Source organism: Hevea brasiliensis, chromosome 14 (genome assembly GCF_030052815.1).
Source record: "Hevea brasiliensis isolate MT/VB/25A 57/8 chromosome 14, ASM3005281v1, whole genome shotgun sequence".
NCBI lineage: Eukaryota > Viridiplantae > Streptophyta > Magnoliopsida > Malpighiales > Euphorbiaceae > Hevea > Hevea brasiliensis.
The window spans coordinates 14,815,194-14,834,386 of NC_079506.1; the positions used below are offsets into that span (position 1 = coordinate 14,815,194).

At 30.6% G+C, this 19,193-nt stretch overlaps 2 protein-coding genes across 2 annotated transcripts; one reads left to right on the forward strand and one right to left on the reverse strand.

Moving 5' to 3' along the window:
* Positions 1-3,624: 3,624 nt before the first annotated feature.
* LOC110637775 (glycosyltransferase BC10-like) lies at positions 3,625-7,333 on the reverse strand. The gene is made up of 2 exons (XM_021788108.2): positions 6,017-7,333; positions 3,625-4,699 (listed from the first exon to the last, which is right to left on the reverse strand). The coding sequence occupies exons 1-2, from the start codon at positions 6,554-6,556 to the stop codon at positions 4,058-4,060; spliced, it is 1,182 nt and encodes a 393-aa protein (XP_021643800.2). The 5' UTR covers positions 6,557-7,333; the 3' UTR covers positions 3,625-4,057.
* Positions 7,334-10,836: 3,503 nt separating this feature from the next.
* LOC110637811 (chloride channel protein CLC-c) lies at positions 10,837-18,156 on the forward strand. The gene is made up of 7 exons (XM_021788140.2): positions 10,837-11,374; positions 12,641-12,841; positions 13,472-13,649; positions 14,139-14,401; positions 14,821-15,090; positions 15,376-16,504; positions 17,874-18,156. The coding sequence occupies exons 1-7, from the start codon at positions 11,175-11,177 to the stop codon at positions 17,961-17,963; spliced, it is 2,331 nt and encodes a 776-aa protein (XP_021643832.2). The 5' UTR covers positions 10,837-11,174; the 3' UTR covers positions 17,964-18,156.
* Positions 18,157-19,193: the final 1,037 nt, after the last annotated feature.

Here is a 19,193-nt window from a genome sequence, read left to right on the forward strand (position 1 = left end):
GGGGTTTAAGTTGGTATGGGCATCATTTCCATTTGGAACATGTTCCAAGTCTGTTGGAGATATGGGCTTAAACAAATGCACTGCAAGATGGACCATTGTATTCAATGGAACCCATTCCTCTAACTCAATTCCTCGTTATGGAATAGAAACTACAGGCTTTGCAGTAATTGGGCAAGGGGTTGGGTTTTCTTGTTGCTGGGTTGGGCTTTTGATATTAGACAGGGAAGATAAGGGTGTTGGGCTTGTGGTAAAATTTTGAGATGGTAAATGGGCTGGGCTTCTGTGTTCTCATTCTTAGCCCAGGTAAGGAAATTGTATTTTTGAATGTCCTAAGGGAGAGAGATTCTCTTTATCTTCAAGTTGGAAGGAGTAAGAAATAGGGTTGAGGTTTTTCAGAGCAATGAATGCTCCTTGTTGAAACAGGTAACTGAGAAAGGGAAATTTTTGAAAAGATCTTTTGTATTGATATTTTTCATACCCGAGAGGGAAAGATATTCATTTAGCTTCTGCAGCAATTCATATTTAGGGAATAGATCTACTACTATAGGTTTAAAGGTCAAAGATTGCACATTGCTCGAGGTAATACCAACAAGAAAAGTTTCCTGAATGGGTGATCGATTGGTCAGACCATGTTGACTACCTTCTCTTTCATGTTAGAAATGGAAGTTTTCAACATCTGGTGGTTCCTTCTCTGTTACTCTCCCATCATCAATTCACAGAATAGGGGAAAAAAGAACTGTGGAATTTTCTGGTGGATTATGAGGTTTTGTGGTTTGGTTGGTGTTTAGTTTGCATATTGGTACTTCGACATGAATGTAAAGGGGACAACCAAGTTTTTTGGTTGGTGTCTTAGGCAGGAGAAAAGGATTTTTGGTCCTATTTGCCTATTGCTGTTGAACTTTATTCAATAGGCCTTACCGGTAGCCAAAGTAGTTACCAGGGATGGATGATGTCCCTTTACTACTCAAATACACTTGTTGTGGAGTTGACACCGTTTCTTGGCTAAGATTCTTCTTAGGATTGTGAAAAGGAGACAACTTTCACCAAGGCCCAAACATCAATTTTGTTGTTTCGGATTGTTCTTTCTCTACACAAGCTTCTTTGTTCTTGCAGTCCCTTCCAATATGCCTAATTAGTCCACAGTTGTAACATACATTAGGCAATTTCTCATATTTCAGATGTATCCAATCGATTGTATCATCCACATTGCTGTTATAAAACCCTGGTTTGATGGGTAGATTTAGAGGCATCTCTGTTTTGATTCTCAAGAACATACTGTAGCCTATTGCTCCATCCTGAGTTAAGTTTACTTTAAGATATTTACTGACAAGATCACCAATCAGTTTAGCATTATGTGGGTTCATTTGATTAGGAGAAAGGCCATGAGCTTGAACACAAATCGGGGTAGTGTTGAAGCTGAGTTTATCAAAAGGAACATCAGGAGGCCATTCCTGTATAGCTAATAATTGATTGTGCACACAGCAAGGCCTATTATGAAGAACTTGCTAAGCGTCCACCTCATGGCCAAAAGTTATGAGAAAGATGTTGGGTTTTTTAGGAATGATTTGAAAGTCTTGCTTGGTTGCCTAAGACTTTGAGAGAGCTGCTTTTAGGGTAGATACACTAAAAGTTTTTTGCGAACAAAGTTTGGCGACCAACATTCCTTTGTATAGGTTTGTACTAGATTGGTCAAAGGATTTGAGTTGCAAAGCTTTGTCATGGCAATTAAGGTTGATGGCTTTATCAATAAGATCAAAGACATTTGCTTCATAGTCAGACATGGTCGGGATGATTTGTAGAAGTAATGGTGAGCAAGATGGAGTAAATGGAAGAGAGAAGGGAGCAATAGGTAAGTCAATGATGGTGAAGGGATTGGTAGGTGAACAACACACTTGCTACAAACCTTTAGGAACTAGCTTCAAAGGAAAGGGATGGAACCCCAGAGAACAATATTGATGACTATAGTAGCGATGGTAAGGTGTCAAAGAATATGTTAGCTCCCTTTTTTATTATTATTTGATTACCTTAATTAAAATATAGGAGAAATTATGTTTTTTAAATAAAAAAATTTATGAAGTTTATTTTTATAGTTGTATTCTCACTGCCAAAAGGGCACTAGTCCTCTTGGAATTTTAAAAAATTTTAGGAATATATGTAATTTTACAAATATCTAAAAGCCTCTTTTTGAAGTTACAATAGGCGTAAATTTCTCTATCAAAATTCTGATCAATAGTTTAAGTTTCTCTCCATTTTCTTCTATTTCCACAATACTATCAAAGCTACAACTATTAAACCCAAAAATAAGTCTTCTCTCAACTGTTAATAACCATTATTAATATGTGTATTTCAGTTTGAATTTTCAATTTGAGCATTTGATTTTCATAATGCACTCATATATTTGAGTTTGGGTTTTCAATCACCCAGCTAATTAGATATTTGATTTTCATAATGCATTGAATTTTTCATAATGATAATTAGGTATCACCACATTTCACCAAGTTAATTTTTATGCATTATATTTTAAATAAATAAAATTTAAATATTTTATAGAATTATTAAATTTTAAAATATAAATTATTAGTTAAAATATATAAATTAAATGAATTTAATAATAATAATAATAATAATAATAATAATCAATTTTACATACTGAAAATCTGAATCAAATCTAAAATTTAGAGTGATTTTTATAGATATCCAATTCATTTTCATTTCTATCTGTCCTGGGTCGAAAATTGGCTCGATTCACCACAGCCCTTCAATGGGCATTTCAGCAGTTGGATGTCCAAATGAGGCGTTGGGACTTGATAGGTAGGGAACACAATCTTGGTGGCCAATCATTCAAACTCACATCTATTCAACGAATAGTCTCTGACTTCTTCGTCTCAATTTTCGAATTTCCAGTAACGGTGGGCTGTGAGAATGGTCGAAATTTATAGTCTTTGATGAAACGCCACTAGCATTGCTGGAATTCGAGGTCAATGGGGTAGCCGAAATCACCATTCTAACAACTCATGGCATGCTTTCTTTCTCTTTCTTAAACTCGAAAAATTATAGACCAAATACCTGATGTTAATTCAAAATTGTCGATAAAACTCTAATTTCTCATAAAATATTATATTAAATATAAAATATCTGAAAATATATAAAATTAAAATTTAGAATATTACATATAAAAATTTCAACTTGGCATATGGTCGTATTATAGCTAGGGAAAATGGATGAATAAGATTTCTAAATTAGGCTCTGTTTGTTTCACAAGAAAATATTTTTTTCACTTTTTGGTGTTTCAACACTCAGAAAAAACAGTCAGTGAAAAATATTTTTTTATCAAAAAAAATTTTAATTTATTTTTAAAAAAAATAATTTCATTTTTCATTTTGTAGAATTAAAATGCGAAAACATTTATATATATATATATATATATATATATGAAATAAACAAATACCATCAATTTAACATTATAATCAAATAATCAAAAATATTTTTCATGAAAAACATTTTCCATATAAAGTTATTTAAGTGAAACAACAAACCCTTAATATATGAATCAACATATATCTAAGGTTGCATTTTTGTTTAGAAAGAGAGAAAAAAAACAACAGAGGAGAACACGCTAGAATCTAAATCACTAAAATCTCCTTGAGGTTTGCCATAATATTCTCATTTTACAAAATTGAATTTGAGAACAGTACTAGAATAGTGGAATCATAACTCAAGCACAGTATACTCTAGCAAGCAGTGAGAGAACTACAGCATCTGCAAAACTTTTCTTATGCCAAACAAAAATTTAAGACCCCCAACTGATCATCATCCAAAATGATCTCAGGAATCATTGGCATAAGTTTTCTGAGTTGTTGTTTCTCGTTGAAAAGCTAGCTAGAACTCTAAAAATTTGATCAAAAAATGGCAATTCATAATGGTCAAGAACCCAATGACCTATAAAAAAAATCAACTATACAATTGTGCCTAAACAAATTTGTTAGAGCCGCCTGCAAATGTCTAGGAGCATTATAGAAATGATGTCATACCTCTGCCAAGAAAAGAAAAAGAAAGATCAAAACTCCATTACTGTTGAGGTGAGGTTAAGCAAGGGCTCCAGTGCACTTGGATGAAACTTTCGAGCAAAGAGGTAACAAACAGAAGTCATCTCTGAATTGTATGAACATTCTGTCCCATTACTCCTAATAGACTGTATAAAACTTTCTGTAACATTAATTCCCCTGTATGTTGCTGGATGTGGGCCCCCCAGGGACCAATCAACCCAAGTCACAGTGCGATTCGAATTAAGCGGCCCATGAAACATGTTCAGATAAGTTGGAATGTAATGCTCATCAGGATAGCAAGCAGGCTTACAATATTTCTTGAAGATAGCATAGTACTTGGTGTCTGAGACTATATGAACAGCCAGAGCCCGTTGGATCTCAAACCATTGAGACCCCTTCCTCCACTGAAAGAGCTTAATATCAGGAAGCATTTTACGGTTGTAGCGTCCACGACCATAACGAGAGGGATCATCATATGACTCAACAAAGCTATATTCAGAATGAATGAGATACTTGTAGACAATTGGGAAATTATAGATTGGGATGCAGCTCTCAGAGAGAAGAACAAAACGCTCATTTGAGAAATCCAGAAGGGCATTGGCTAGAAGGCGCTTCTCTGCATCAACCAGTGAAACGGTTCCCCATTCAACATCCTAGAGATGGGATAGGAAATACAGAATGAAATCAGCAGTAATTAAGCGTCAAGAAAAATATGGAAGGTAGAGCTTCAGCCCAATAAAAGAAGTCAATGCTCTTTTTGCACACAAAGTATATGCAATAAGTCCAATCATTTCAGCTTAGTCACTGAATAAGTCCATCTAAAAAATATTACCAGCAATAAATTCTTCACACAACCGAGCATATTTCTCATACCTCTTATTGTCAATATAAATTAAAAGATTAATTAATAAATGGCAATGACACTCTCATATTTCATAGAGTATAGAAGTGCTTCATACAGTGTCAGTGCTTGTTTTCTCACATGCAGTAACACATAGAGAGAGAGAGAGAGAGAGAGAGAGAGAGATGACAAAGAATCCTACATAATCTGTAAAACTAAATTTTTGCACAATTTCAATCAATAGCTATGACAATGAGAACCAATTATCCTGTCTCCTATCAAATGGCAACCACTTCACATTATCAAGCTATTAAAGTTCTCATCAGAAACAAATCATCAAATAAGTAAAATGAATAAAGTAACATTCCCATAAAAATTTAAACACACCACACCGCTACTTAATTCAACTAAGCCTCAGCCTCAAACTAGTTCAGGTTAACTGAATAGTCCATCGAAAGCAGGGTGCACAAATCCAGAAAGGAAAACACTAGAGACAATCCAACTCTTTGGCCTTATTGCATAGATGGCCAAGGCCTGAACCTTCAGCCTAGCAATTAAAAGTCAAAGACTTGAATAGACTAGACTAAAGACTATTTTCATATGGTTCTGCTTCACCACTGTTTCTCAAACATGGCATAAGCATATCTAGATGTTCCACCTTGATTAACAACGATGGCAATAAGTTCCTAATATATCCACGGTTTGAAATTTGTGTAGGATTCTACTCATAATGTCAATGGATCTCTCTCTCCATTTAGCAATTGCATGGTGTCTTAAACTCCAAGAGGCTTTTCCTGGCCGTGAATTGGATTGGCTAAACTTCAAAAGACAATCTAGAAAAAAAGCACCGCCATAATTCATTTTCGTGAATTTATAAGCAAACTTCATCAATTTCTAATAAAAATAAATAAATCATTTTAAGGAGAATTTACTACACTTAATAATGTTTCTTGCTAGCCTAGTAACATTGGTATGAAACTCAACCCCATTTAACCGAGAAAAATAAAGAAACAAAATCTGCCATACCAGCTAAAACATGCCATTCTAAAAATAATTTATACAGAGCCAAAATTCTTATAACTCAAAAGCATTGGCAACAACAAGAATAATCAGAAACCAACCACTGTACCTGACTTGGTATCTGCCTTCTGTAGAATGGAGAATCCATTGAAACATTGAGCACATATTCAGGAGGCGTATGGATATAGATAGAGAAATATTTCTCATGACCTCTAAAGAACCTCTCCCACAATGGCAACATTGGCAAAGGCCCTCTAGTCAAAAACATGAAAGCCACTTTAGGCAATCTATCGAAGGGATACTCTTCCTTAGTTGGCATCAAAGAAGCCCTCCAAAAAAGCTGCTTATCAGTCATACTATGAGTCAAGTTCTTGGGATGAAGAAAAGCCTCCATACTCAAACAATCAACTGTCTTGCAAGGTCTCAAAATCGTGCAATTACCACCTGGGATTTTTGTTGCTGCTATGTTGTTAGTGAAGAATAACCGAGCTTGTGAAGTGAAGTACTGACTGATGTGAGAACTTGTTGCCAAGCCCATAATTATACCCGCCACAAAAACAACCAAAAAAGATAAAATCTGCACCAGTTTTAGCAAACCCATGTGCCTATCTAGTCCACCATCTTCCTTGTCTCCTCTACGCCTTGCCATTGCCTTTTCCTTTTGTATCTCACTTCATTCAATTAAACAAATCTCCACAACTCTTATGGAAATTGAATTCTAATAGCTCCAAGCACTTCCTCTCATGCAAAATTTGGGCTGCTTTAATACAAAATTAAACGCTAAAATCCAGTGATCACCAAAAAGAAGAAAAAAAAAATTGAACGATCAGTAAAATTGATACCACTAACAGAAACGAGAGAAACCCACCACCTACACTCGAATTAAAACTAAATGAAAAGTCCAAAAACCCAAGATTTAAAGTGCCTGAGTATAAAAATCAAGCAAAAAAAATTGCAGAGAATCAAATTCCAAAAAAAAAAAAAATCCAAATCAAGAAATTTAGTTCTCCAGGATCAATGGCAATGGATCATACAGTCCTATTGCGAAACCCAACGGAAAAAAGAATGAGAGCCAGGGATTTTGATTAAAGATTAAAAGAGAAAGAGGTACTATACAAGCAGCGGATAGGATCTAAATCACTATCAAAGAATCAATACTTTAGAATCACGTCACCAACCACATACAAACAGAGATAGTTACGTAAACGGGTAGAAATAGAGGAATCTGTAAGAGGGGTAGGTAGAGAATTTGGGTGAAAACGACAGGACGTTTTCTTAGCGTGGAGAAAAAGAGGGGAGCAGATGCAAATCGAAGGATCCAATGAAGAAGCAAAGATTTGGAAGCAGAGGACAGACTTCCGGCGAGACAAATGTCGACGGCAGCCCCATGGAATATATCAAATTAATTAATTAATTAAATTCTTTTTTTTTTAATTAAACGCAAAACGGGAAACCGCCGCGTGCTGTTTTGCTGTGTGAATGGTTTGTTTGCATGCGGCTTTAAAGAGAAACGGTCTGCAGCTGAGGCGGCTTTTGCGCACGTGCTAGTTGTGTTGCTTTTCTTGGGTCTCGAGGATATTTTTATTGGGCCAGCCCAAATCCGAACCCGATCCAACATTTATGGGTCAGGGTCTTGTGGCCCTATCACACTCAATTATGGATTCTCTCTTAACTTAGTTGTGTTGAGATTCGTTAATGATTGTTTATAGAATATAAAATAAATTAACTATGCCAAATTAAGCTATATTATATATTTATTATTTAATAGAAAGTTAAAATTAATGGGGATATTTTATTAATAAAATAAAATTTCTTAGATTTATTTATTTCATATTAAAAAAATTAAGGATATTTTTTATATTTTTCTATAATCAATAATAACTTAAATAAAAATATATACATAATTTTATATTATAATTTATTTACAAATATATAATTGTCATCACCGTCCCACTAAATTATTTAAATTTATATTATTTATTAAAATTATAAACTTTATTTGATGCTTGAAGATGACATGCACGTCTCATTATTAACGGGTCAAGCATACGGAGCACTCCGCTTATAATATCCTTTGGTGTTGACAATTGATAGCGTGTCAAATTTGCAATAACTCGTACTATGGGCGGCTCAAAGACGTATATATCTATCCTCTGTATCAATGAAGTTGGTATACCAGCCAGTTATCAGCTTCCACGTGTTTTATCACGTCATTTCTTTGTTTGTGGGCGGCCACTGCACGGGAGTCTCCTATTTTATTTTATTTACTCTAAATTTCAAAACCTAATTAGTTAATTAATAAATAATATAATTTGAAAAGTTAAATAATTAACGAAATGGATTTGATGTATATGTATATAAAGTTTTTAAAAATGTGATTACAATTTAAGATTTAATCGTCTAATTTAATTAAAAATGACACAATATTTATTTAAAAGATATTTTTGAGATTTTTTTTTACTTTTCAATTAAGAAAGTATTTAATTTAATTTATAAAAATTAATTTATAATATAAATATTTAAAATTTTAAATAGTTATATATTTAATTAAAATATTTTTAAATAATTGATAAGTAATTAATATATTTAATAAAAAATAATTTATAAATATATTTATTATTAAAATTGATAAAAATTTATTAAATAAAATTTATAATTAAATTTTAAAAATTATTATAAATAGTGAAGTTTATAAGCTGATTTATAAATTAAAATAAATATTTCTAAATTTTATTAATATTAAAAACTAAGGTTTTAGTTTTATTATAATATTGGTTGAATTAATGAGTTGATGTGCATTTTACTATTCTAACGTCATTTTATACTTTATTCCCACTTAAATAATTATGTGAGTTTTGGATAATAAATTTTAATGACTTTGGTTCGTGAGCTAATGGATGGGTTGAACGTAATAATTGATGATGTTAATTAATGTTTATTTATTTAAAAAATAGTTTTTAGAATATAAAAATGGTAGGCAAGTCAACAAGTAATGGTTATGCTTGCTGCATGATCTTACTTTTTTTTAATAAAATTCAATCTATCATGTATTTATTAAAAAAATTTAATTTTTTTAATATTTGATTTAATTTAATTTAATTTACATTTAAATTAGTCTAATTAATAAAAATATTATTTTTTAATATTAAAATATAATATAAAAATAAATTATTTAATAACAATATAAAAATAATATTTTAATATTATTTTTAAAATATTTAATTATTTTATTTAAATAATATTTAAAAAATAATTTTTATAAATATTAAAATATTATTTTTATATTATATATTTAATTAATTAATTTGTTTATATATCAAATAATTTATTTAAATAAATTATTTAATATTTAATTATTTTTTAAATATTAAAATATTATTTTTTATATTATATAATTAATTAAATAAAAATATTATTTTTATTTTTATTAATTAATTATACAATATAAAAAATAATATTTTAATATTTAAAAAATAATTAAATAATTATATATTTTTATTAATCGAGTTAATTTGAATATAAATTAAAATTTATGAATTAAATTGAATCAAAAGTTAAAAATAAATTAAATTGAACCTCAACAAGTATAAGGAACAAATCAAACCTTACTCATTTTTTTCTATGTGAAAATGATTTTTATAATAAAAAAATTATATAACCCATTAATAATTATTAAATTTCCATCAAATTAAAAAAAATTGATTAATATCTAATTGTCTTCTTCCTCTCAACAAAATATTTAGCGTACTTCACATTTTTCTTTTATTTTTTAATAAGGAATTTAGCTTCTTTAAGCAACTGGTTATAGAAAATTGTAGTGTCCTGCTATATTTTAAACTGTCAAATTGAGAAACAATAGGCAAAATCTTTAAGCAAAAGAAAATAAAACTCTGGTGATGGTTGAGTAGAGCTCTAATATTTTGGAAAAAAAATCCCAATTTCATTCATAACGAATACAAATATTAGGCGTTAAAACTATATATATATATATATATATATATATATCAAATGAATACAAATTTTTTTATTTATTAAAAAAAAATAAAGAGGATAACCATCCATTAAAAACTCACTGATGACCGTCAGAGGATAAGATTAAAAGAAGAAAAGAAAGAGCAGAGCATAAATAATGAGAAAGATTGGCCAATAGAAAGATACCTGTCTTCTTCTTCTTTTACTTTTTTTTTTTTTTTTTTTTTTTTTTTTTTTATAAAACGAGCCGGTTAATGCAATTAGGTAATCCTTATCTTATTTTATTTTTAATAAGTTCATATTTATTTTATTATAATATATATTTTTATTTTTCCTTACTTTTTTTTATTTTATAGAGTTATAATTTTTTTTATGAAGTTAGAAAGAGTATTTGATTATTTTTTAAATATAATTGATAGTTAATAAATATTAAAATAAATAAATTAAAATAATTGATAATCTCTAAAAAATAAATTTGTTAATTGATCGATAACCTTTATAAAAATTATTGATTACAATCTGTATTAATTTTATTTTATTTTTTATTTAGGTTGTATTATTTTTTTTATATAATTTAAAAATTAATATTATTAATGTTATTTTTTATTTATAACATAAATATTTTAATTAATGTATTATAATTTTATTAAAATATTTTTTATTAATAATATAAAATATAAAATATTTATTTATTATTAAAAAATATGCTTTTTTCGTAAAAACTTAAAATTATAATTTTTCCTATTAACAATATAATGTAATGTAAAATAAAATTTAGAAATCAAATTATAAACCTCCCACCTTTTGAATCTGAAGTCACATGCAATGAAAACGAAAATTTTGTCTTTTTGTCTGTTAACAACGTAATAAATGCATTAAAGTTTATTTTAATAATATTACAAATTATTCTGAAAATTATAAAATAATAAGTTTGAAGGCATGGATGGAATTATCGAAGTGCAAGCATAAAAAGAAACGAAAAGAAAAGAAAACAAAAGAAACTAAAAGAAAAGACAAGGACAGAGAGACATTCAAATTTATCAGTTGAGATTTCTTTTTGTTGTTCAGTTCATTTCACAGCATTTCTGTAGGAGAAGATTTCTTTCCTTAGTTTCCTATATATCTGTAGGAGATTAAAGAGGATTTTTCTTTGCATAATTGCATATATATATATATATATATAGATTACAGAAAGAGAAAGAAGAAGATTTTTGGAGACAGAGAGAGAGAGAGAGAGAGAGAGAGTTTTGGGAAGATTTTATAGATATGTAAGTATTTAAAATAGAGAGAGAGATATGGATCGGGGAAGAGAGGTGAAGATGGATCATTCAAGAGAGGGAAGTGATATAGAGATAGAGGGATCATTTGGAGGAAATACAGAGGACAAGGAATTCAGTTCATTGAGAGAGCCACTCCTCAGGAACAGGAAAAACAATACTTCCCAGATTGCCATTGTTGGTGCCAATGTTTGCCCCATTGAGAGTCTGGATTATGAGTACTTTTCTTCACTTTCTTTTTCTTCTTCTTATTATTTTTATCAAGCTGCCATTTTTTATTGCTCTTCTCTTTGTATTTTCTTTTGTTTATTTTGCCTCGATAAAGAAGCGGAATATCCTCTATTGTTGTTTTGATTGATTTCTGAAATATTATTCCTATTAGGTGTACTGGGTTTGAGATGGATTCTTTATATTTTGATATTTTGCAGTTGAATTTTTAGTATTTGAGGAAAGAAAAATACTTAATTTTATATTTTTTTACTTTAAATAGGCTTCAAAAAATAAATGGCATTACTAAACGAGAACTTTGAGTAGAATCATCCTCAGGGGTTCTGGTAATATGAAAAGGCTTACATTTATTAGCTAATTTGGTGCAAAGGCAATAACGAGGTTTTTTTTTAACTTTTTAAATTTACTTTATATTAATTAGAAAATAATTGGTTTATTGAGTATTTGAGTTTTAATCACTCAGGAGTAAATTGGTTGTTTGGTGCAATATTCTGATGTGATGAGATGTTATAAATCATTTTTGACACAGGTGGACAAAGCTTCAGTTTAATGTTACAATTTTTTTTTTTTTTGAAAAAGAAAAAAGTAATTTAGGTTGAAGGTAGCTTATGCTAATTTCAGAATTTGTATAGTCCTAAGGCTAAATGTTTATTTGGCAATATAAAGTCTTTTTCTTTTTTGCATTGCATCTATTAAATCTGTTGCTAGGTGCTTGAAGTCTTGCAATGGATGAATATTGATGGTGTATCTGAAAATTGTGACTTTGATGCTTTATATTGCTCTCTCTCTCTCTTTCTCTCTCTCTCTCTCTCTCTCTCTCTCTTATAACTTCTAAAAAAATATGTTTATTTTTATTTAGAATTTGCAGTTGATTATATTGTTTATCTGTCTTCTTGAGTTTATGTTAATTTGCATGATACTCCTAATATCTACCGGATGTGTTGCAAAAAAAATTTGTATCCTGGTATGATCAAGTCTTTTATGTGAAAAAAAGGATAGTGATGAAGTATCACTTCAACATTCCATTTTTTTAATACATGAATAATAAATTATGCCATGTGACACAATCAGTGGTGGATTGAAAGTGATAGGAACAAAAAACTGTAGTGGCCAAATTAAACATAAAACTGTTTCCTACAATTGAATTGCTGTAAGAGTATCCCAAGATGCTTTTCTCTAATACTGCTTTTGTTGAAAGGCATACTTGTTGATGGTTATGTCAGATCTGCCTCACTTTTTTTCTTTGCATTTTGCAGGATTGTGGAGAATGAACTTTTCAAACAAGACTGGAGGTCTAGAAAGAAGGTTGAGATATGTCAATACATTTTTCTCAAGTGGACATTTGCACTTCTTATTGGGTTGGGTACAGGACTTGTTGGCTTTTTCAATAACCTTGCTGTTGAGAACATAGCTGGTTTCAAACTTCTGTTGACTAACAGTCTCATGCTTAAGGACAAGTAAGCCAAACTATCACCTCCTTTGCCCTTGTCTGAATTTCTTAATGTAATCAAACTTTAATGCACTTCATTAAGCAGTCTTCTATGTTATTATATTGCACTTACTATGGATAATACTTGTTAATTTTGTAGACAATTCTAATTTAGTTTGAAATTTGAAGTCTTGAAAAAACCACCATAATTTATCCCATGTCTCTTGGATCTGGATTACCTATTATTATTATTATTGTTGTTGTTGTTGTTGTTGTTGTGTCTTCCCCATGTAATTTTATCTTTTATTTAAATTACCCAACAACTTTATAAGTTTTGTGCTTGAATTTTGTGTTCCGAGGATTTAACCCAAAATCGTTTCCGAATATTTAACCCAAAATCATTTAGAATGGAGAAAGAGAATCCATATAGCCGACCCCAAATTCTTGGGATAAAGACTTAGTTGAGTTGAGTTGAGTGCTTGAATTTTGTGCTTTTTGGTCATTGATTTGTTGTTAGAGTAATAGAGTGTAATCAATATTCTAATTGTCCACTTGGCTTTATTTCTCCATGAAACAACTTTTGTGCCTTGTTGAATTTATCTTGCAATAAAAATTACTTTCTTTGGAGTAACTGTGAACGATTTGTATTCCAGTGCAGGTATTATCTGGCATTTGCTTTATACGCTGGTTGTAACCTGATTCTGGCCATTGCTGCTGCTGTCCTCTGTGCTTATGTTGCTCCTGCAGCAGCAGGCTCAGGCATTCCAGAGGTTAAAGCATACCTGAATGGTGTAGATGCTCCATCTATTCTGGCTCCTACTACTCTTTTTGTAAAGGTGAGCCAAAACTTGTTGCAAAAATATAGTGCAAAAGATTGGAACTGAATATGCTCTCATGGAGTACATGAGGAACGGGGTATAACAATCCATTCTTCATTTGTTTATAGCATTGTCCTTGGCCATCAGAAACATAAGCAAACATTAAAAATTGAAAACAATTTCAATGCAGTCTCTTATGTTGAGAAACTTTGGCCGCTGGGATTATTTTTGCTGCGCATTCCTGTTATCCAGTGAAATCTTTTAATTTTGTCTGTCACTGTGGATGTGTTGTCATGCTTTTCCTTCATGCCTTTCTTCTTCTTCTAGCTATATCTAAAACATTGTGATCATTTGAAATTTGTTGATGTGAGCTGAAGAGATCAAGATATAGGATTACATCAACCTTTCTGTTTCACGTGGTTCTTAGAAGTCCATGGATTATTATTTTTTGTAAACAGCTGGGGCTTTGTTGGAAAACAAAATTAATATTAGTTCTGAACTTCTCAGATTTTTGGATCCATTTTTGGAGTTGCTGCCGGATTTGTTGTTGGTAAGGAAGGACCTATGGTGCACACTGGTGCTTGCATTGCCTCCTTGCTTGGACAGGGTGGTTCTCGTAAGTACCATTTAACTTGGAAGTGGCTGAGATATTTCAAAAATGACCGGGACCGTAGAGACTTGGTTACTTGTGGTGCTGCTGCTGGTGTGGCAGCTGCTTTTCGTGCTCCTGTTGGTGGTGTTCTTTTTGCCCTTGAAGAAGCTGCTTCATGGTATCTATTTTTCTGTCCTCACCCGTTTTTCCTTCCTTGAATCAGAGCAGCAGCTTCTGTGTCTACTTAAAACTGTTATAGTTGCTTCTACGTTTCACTAAGTTTCAGAAGTACAGAGTCATACGTTAAATTGCAATCTAATTTAAAAATGTTGCATCTGTATTTATGATTTGAATGACATGCTTAAAGAAGTATGGAGTCTGGACTTGTTCAGAATGCAAGGGATGGTGGCTATCTTCAGGTGGTTAATCGTTTTTAGCGCTAAGAACATATGGAATTGTGTTGCAAGTAAACAGAAATTTCAGTTCTGAATCCATTACCTGTTTCATGATTAGAAACTTGTTATGTTAATAAAATTTTGAGCATTTCCTTCCTGTTCTAACTTGAATGGCATTGTGCCATTTTCTCATGTAATTCAGGTGGAGAAGTGCTCTTCTTTGGAGGACTTTCTTTACAACTGCTGTTGTTGCAGTGGTGTTGAGAGGCTTCATAGAATTTTGCCGGACTGGAGAATGCGGATTATTTGGGCAAGGAGGTCTGATTATGTTTGATGTAAGTTCAGCAAAAGCCACTTACAACACAGCTGATCTTCTGGCAGTTGTATTCCTTGGAGTGTTGGGGGGAATTTTGGGAAGCTTTTACAATTACTGCATTGACAAGGTCCTCCGCACTTATAGCATCATCAATGAGTATGCCCCAAAAAGTTTTTTCTTTTAATGCTTTTTATGTTTATTACTATGTTACTATTAAGCACCATTAATATTTTCACAGAGCACTTTTGGAATTATTTTATTATGCATAGGTGAATAATTTGCAGACTGAGTTTATCACAAATGTTGCAGTATAATTTGAATCATCAATGAAACTGGTTGATTCAGAATGAAATTTTTTTTCAAGTGCTCATATGAATCTATGTCTGAATATGCAAAATTCTCTCTAGTTTTTCTCATGTTTATTTTTTGAATGACTTACAGGAGGGGTCCTTCGTTCAAGATCCTGCTTGTGATCATCATTTCCTTTTTGACCTCATGTTGCTCTTATGGCCTCCCATGGCTCGCACCATGCATTCCCTGTCCCACTCACCTGTCAGAGATATGCCCCACTGAAGGTCGTTCTGGAAACTACAAGAATTTCCAGTGTCCACCAAACTACTACAATGACCTTGCTTCCCTTTTTTTCAACACCAATGACGATGCGATACGCAATTTGTTAACATCAAGCACTGAAAAGAAATTTAAGCTCGCACCCCTTCTGGTTTTCTTTGTTGCTACTTATGGCCTTGGCATAATTACTTATGGCATTGCTATTCCTTCTGGACTTTTCATCCCTGTCATTCTTGCTGGGGCCTCTTATGGTCGCCTCGTTGGAAACCTGCTTGGTCCCCTCTCAAGTCTTGATGTTGCTCTTTTTGCCTTGCTTGGAGCTGCCTCTTTCCTTGGGGGCACCATGAGGATGACAGTTTCTCTCTGTGTCATACTTCTTGAACTCACTAATGATCTGTTGATGCTTCCATTGATGATGCTCGTTCTCCTCATTTCAAAAACTGTAGCAGACTGTTTCAACAGGGGTGTTTATGATCAAATAGTGAAGCTGAAAGGATTACCTTACATGGAAGCTCATGCAGAACCATATATGAGGAATTTAGTTGCAAGTGATGTTGTATCTGGCCCGTTAATTGCATTTTCTGGGGTAGAAAGGGTAGGGAACATATTACATGCTTTGAAAATAACAGGCCACAATGGATTCCCTGTGATTGATGAGCCACCTTTCACAGAAGCTCCAGAGCTATGTGGACTTGTTCTAAGGTCTCACCTGCTTGTGTTGCTCAAGGAAAAGAAGTTTACCAAGGAGAGGGGGATGACAGGATCAGGCATTTTGAGTATGTTTAAAGCACATGATTTTGCAAAGGCAGGTTCAGGCAAGGGGGTCAAGCTCGAGGATTTGGAATTTTCAGAGGAGGATATGGAGATGTATGTGGATCTCCATCCCATTACTAATACATCTCCGTACACTGTGGTTGAAACCATGTCTCTAGCTAAAGCTGCTGTTCTCTTCCGGGAGCTTGGCCTGAGACACTTGTGTGTGGTACCTAAGACACCAGGGGTAAGACTCACTCATTCTGCTTATATCCATTTTCGTTGCTAATAATTTCAGGGTTTTAAATATTTTATTGTTTCTGATTGGCCTAATAACAAAAAACACAAATTCAAACCTTTTTAAGAAATTGCATTTTAATCTAGTGGCTTTAGTTTTGGCAATTTGGGTATAGAGATACAATCTATACGACAGACTCCAATTAATTTGGGATTAAAACTTAGGGCCTGTTTGGATTAACTGTTAAATACAACTGATAGCTATTAGCTGATAGCTGTTACTGTTAGCTGATAGCTGATAACTGATAGCTGATGATAGCTGTTTTATTTTAAGTGTTTGATAAAATTATATTTAGCTGTTGCTGTTAACATGTGAAATGACTAATAAGGGTATATATCATATAATTTATTTTATTATTTAAATAAATATAAAATTATAAATTTATTACATTATATTATTTATTTTATTATTAAATTAAATATATAATTATTAAATTAATATATTATATTATTTAAATAAATATATAATTATTAATCTTTTATATTATATCATTTATTTTATTATTGAAATAAGAAAATAATTATTTTTTAAGATAATTAAATAATTTTAAAAATATAGATAAAATAATAAAATAATTATTATTGTTAATAGAAAATTTTATAATTAATTTTAAGTTTTTGGATATAAATAAATATTTTATATTTTATGTTATTAATAAAAAATATTTTAACAAGTTGAAATACATTAATTAAAATATTAAAATTACAAATAAAAAAATAAAAATATTAATAATATTAATTTTGAAATTAAATAAAAAAGGATAATATGGTCAAAATAAAAAATAAAATCAGATTAGCTATCGGCTGATGAGAAACAGTTCTAAAAATAGAGCTGAAACAAACTGCAGCTGATGGGTATCATATCAGTTGCCCATCAACTATCAGCTCTATTTTTTTAAACTTGCCAAACATCACAATTTATCTATTTGGATGCCTATCAGTTATCAACTGCACCCAACAGTTAAACCAAACACCCTCTTAGTTGTTGTTACTTTTGCTTAAATTAGTTACAATTTTATCCTTAAGGTGAAATTGATTTGGGGGAAGTATGCCAATGAAATAATATAATATTAAATGATGAGTTTCATGTGATATGTGATTAAATAATAATAATAATAATTAAGGTTGGCTTCTTTAACTTTGGTTAACCAATATTAACCATGGTTAAAGTACATTAAATGAATAAAAAAATGGGCTAAACACATCATCACACACCTATGTTATTTTTGTAATTAGACCTTCTTGTATTATAGAATTATGAAAACACTAATGCTGAAGAACTATTTTTCCCTTTTTTTTTTTTTTTTTCCCAATTGCAGAGGCCTCCAATTGTTGGAATCCTTACCAGGCATGATTTCGTGCCAGAGCACATATTAGGCCTCTACCCGCATATGAAACCCCACAAGTAAAGAAAGCAAAGAGTAATTAGATCAATTGCTGCCTTCTCCATTATTTGTTATTGTGCCATTATCAAAATGCTATTTACTTTGTCGTTGCCCATTTCAAATTCTGGAGTTCTTTTGGATGCACCATAATGTATTTGCTGCATATTAGTTAGTCAAATTTTATTCCTTCGCAAAAACTGTGTATTTATATCATCAATTTTGGGTTATTTGGTTTGACTAGATTACGGCTCTTATAATTTTAGAGGTGACTTCAGTACCACTGAGTTAAAGCTCATTGTGAGAATAACAACAATAATAATAATAATAATAATAATAATAATTTATTAATAGCTATCAATTTAAAGAAAATTAGTCATTAATATATGATTTTACATTCTTAAAATTAATACATGTTGTAATTTATGTAATTAATTAATAAAAACATGATAATTATTTTTGTTGTAATATTGATTATCATTCAATTATCATAATTATTGTTATTATTTAAAATGAAAGTAATTTAGCTTAATACTATAATTACAGCTAAAATTTATAAAATATATAACTATATTTATTTAATTAAATTTCAATACTTTCAAAATTATTTATTTATTGATCATCGTGATGAAATTTTTATATTTGTTAATCTTTTTCATTTGTTTTTTCTTATGAATGATGATATATCTAAAGTATGTAAATTAACTAATTTTATTGAATATATAAATATTAAAAGTAAAGCATTAAAGTGAAAGTAGTATAGTTATTGATAATCAAATTATAAAAAAATAGTAAATAATTTTAATAAAAAGTAAAACAATAAAATTTAAATTAGATATATAGAAAGTTAATTTTTATTGAATTTTTGCATAGTATAAATATTTAGTTAGATATATTGTAAAAATTAAAATATATCATTATTATTGACTTACTATCTTAATTTTTATTATTTAAATTAATTCATTATTTCATGGTCAATGTTTTCAAAGACTGTTAACTTAACACATGACACAAATCTCTAGGCTAAGATTTGGTCAATATTAATTCGATTACTTTATGATTTAGACAACTACCATGACATGGTGATTAAATCATATATCAAAAATAATTTAATTACTTTTATTGTTGAAAATTTTCGATCCTCATATCTTTTCAAAACTATCCATGCAAAGTCCATATATATATATATAGAAATTTAAAAATAATATATAGGGTATACAAATTTTTTTATAATTTTATAAATATTAATATAAAAAA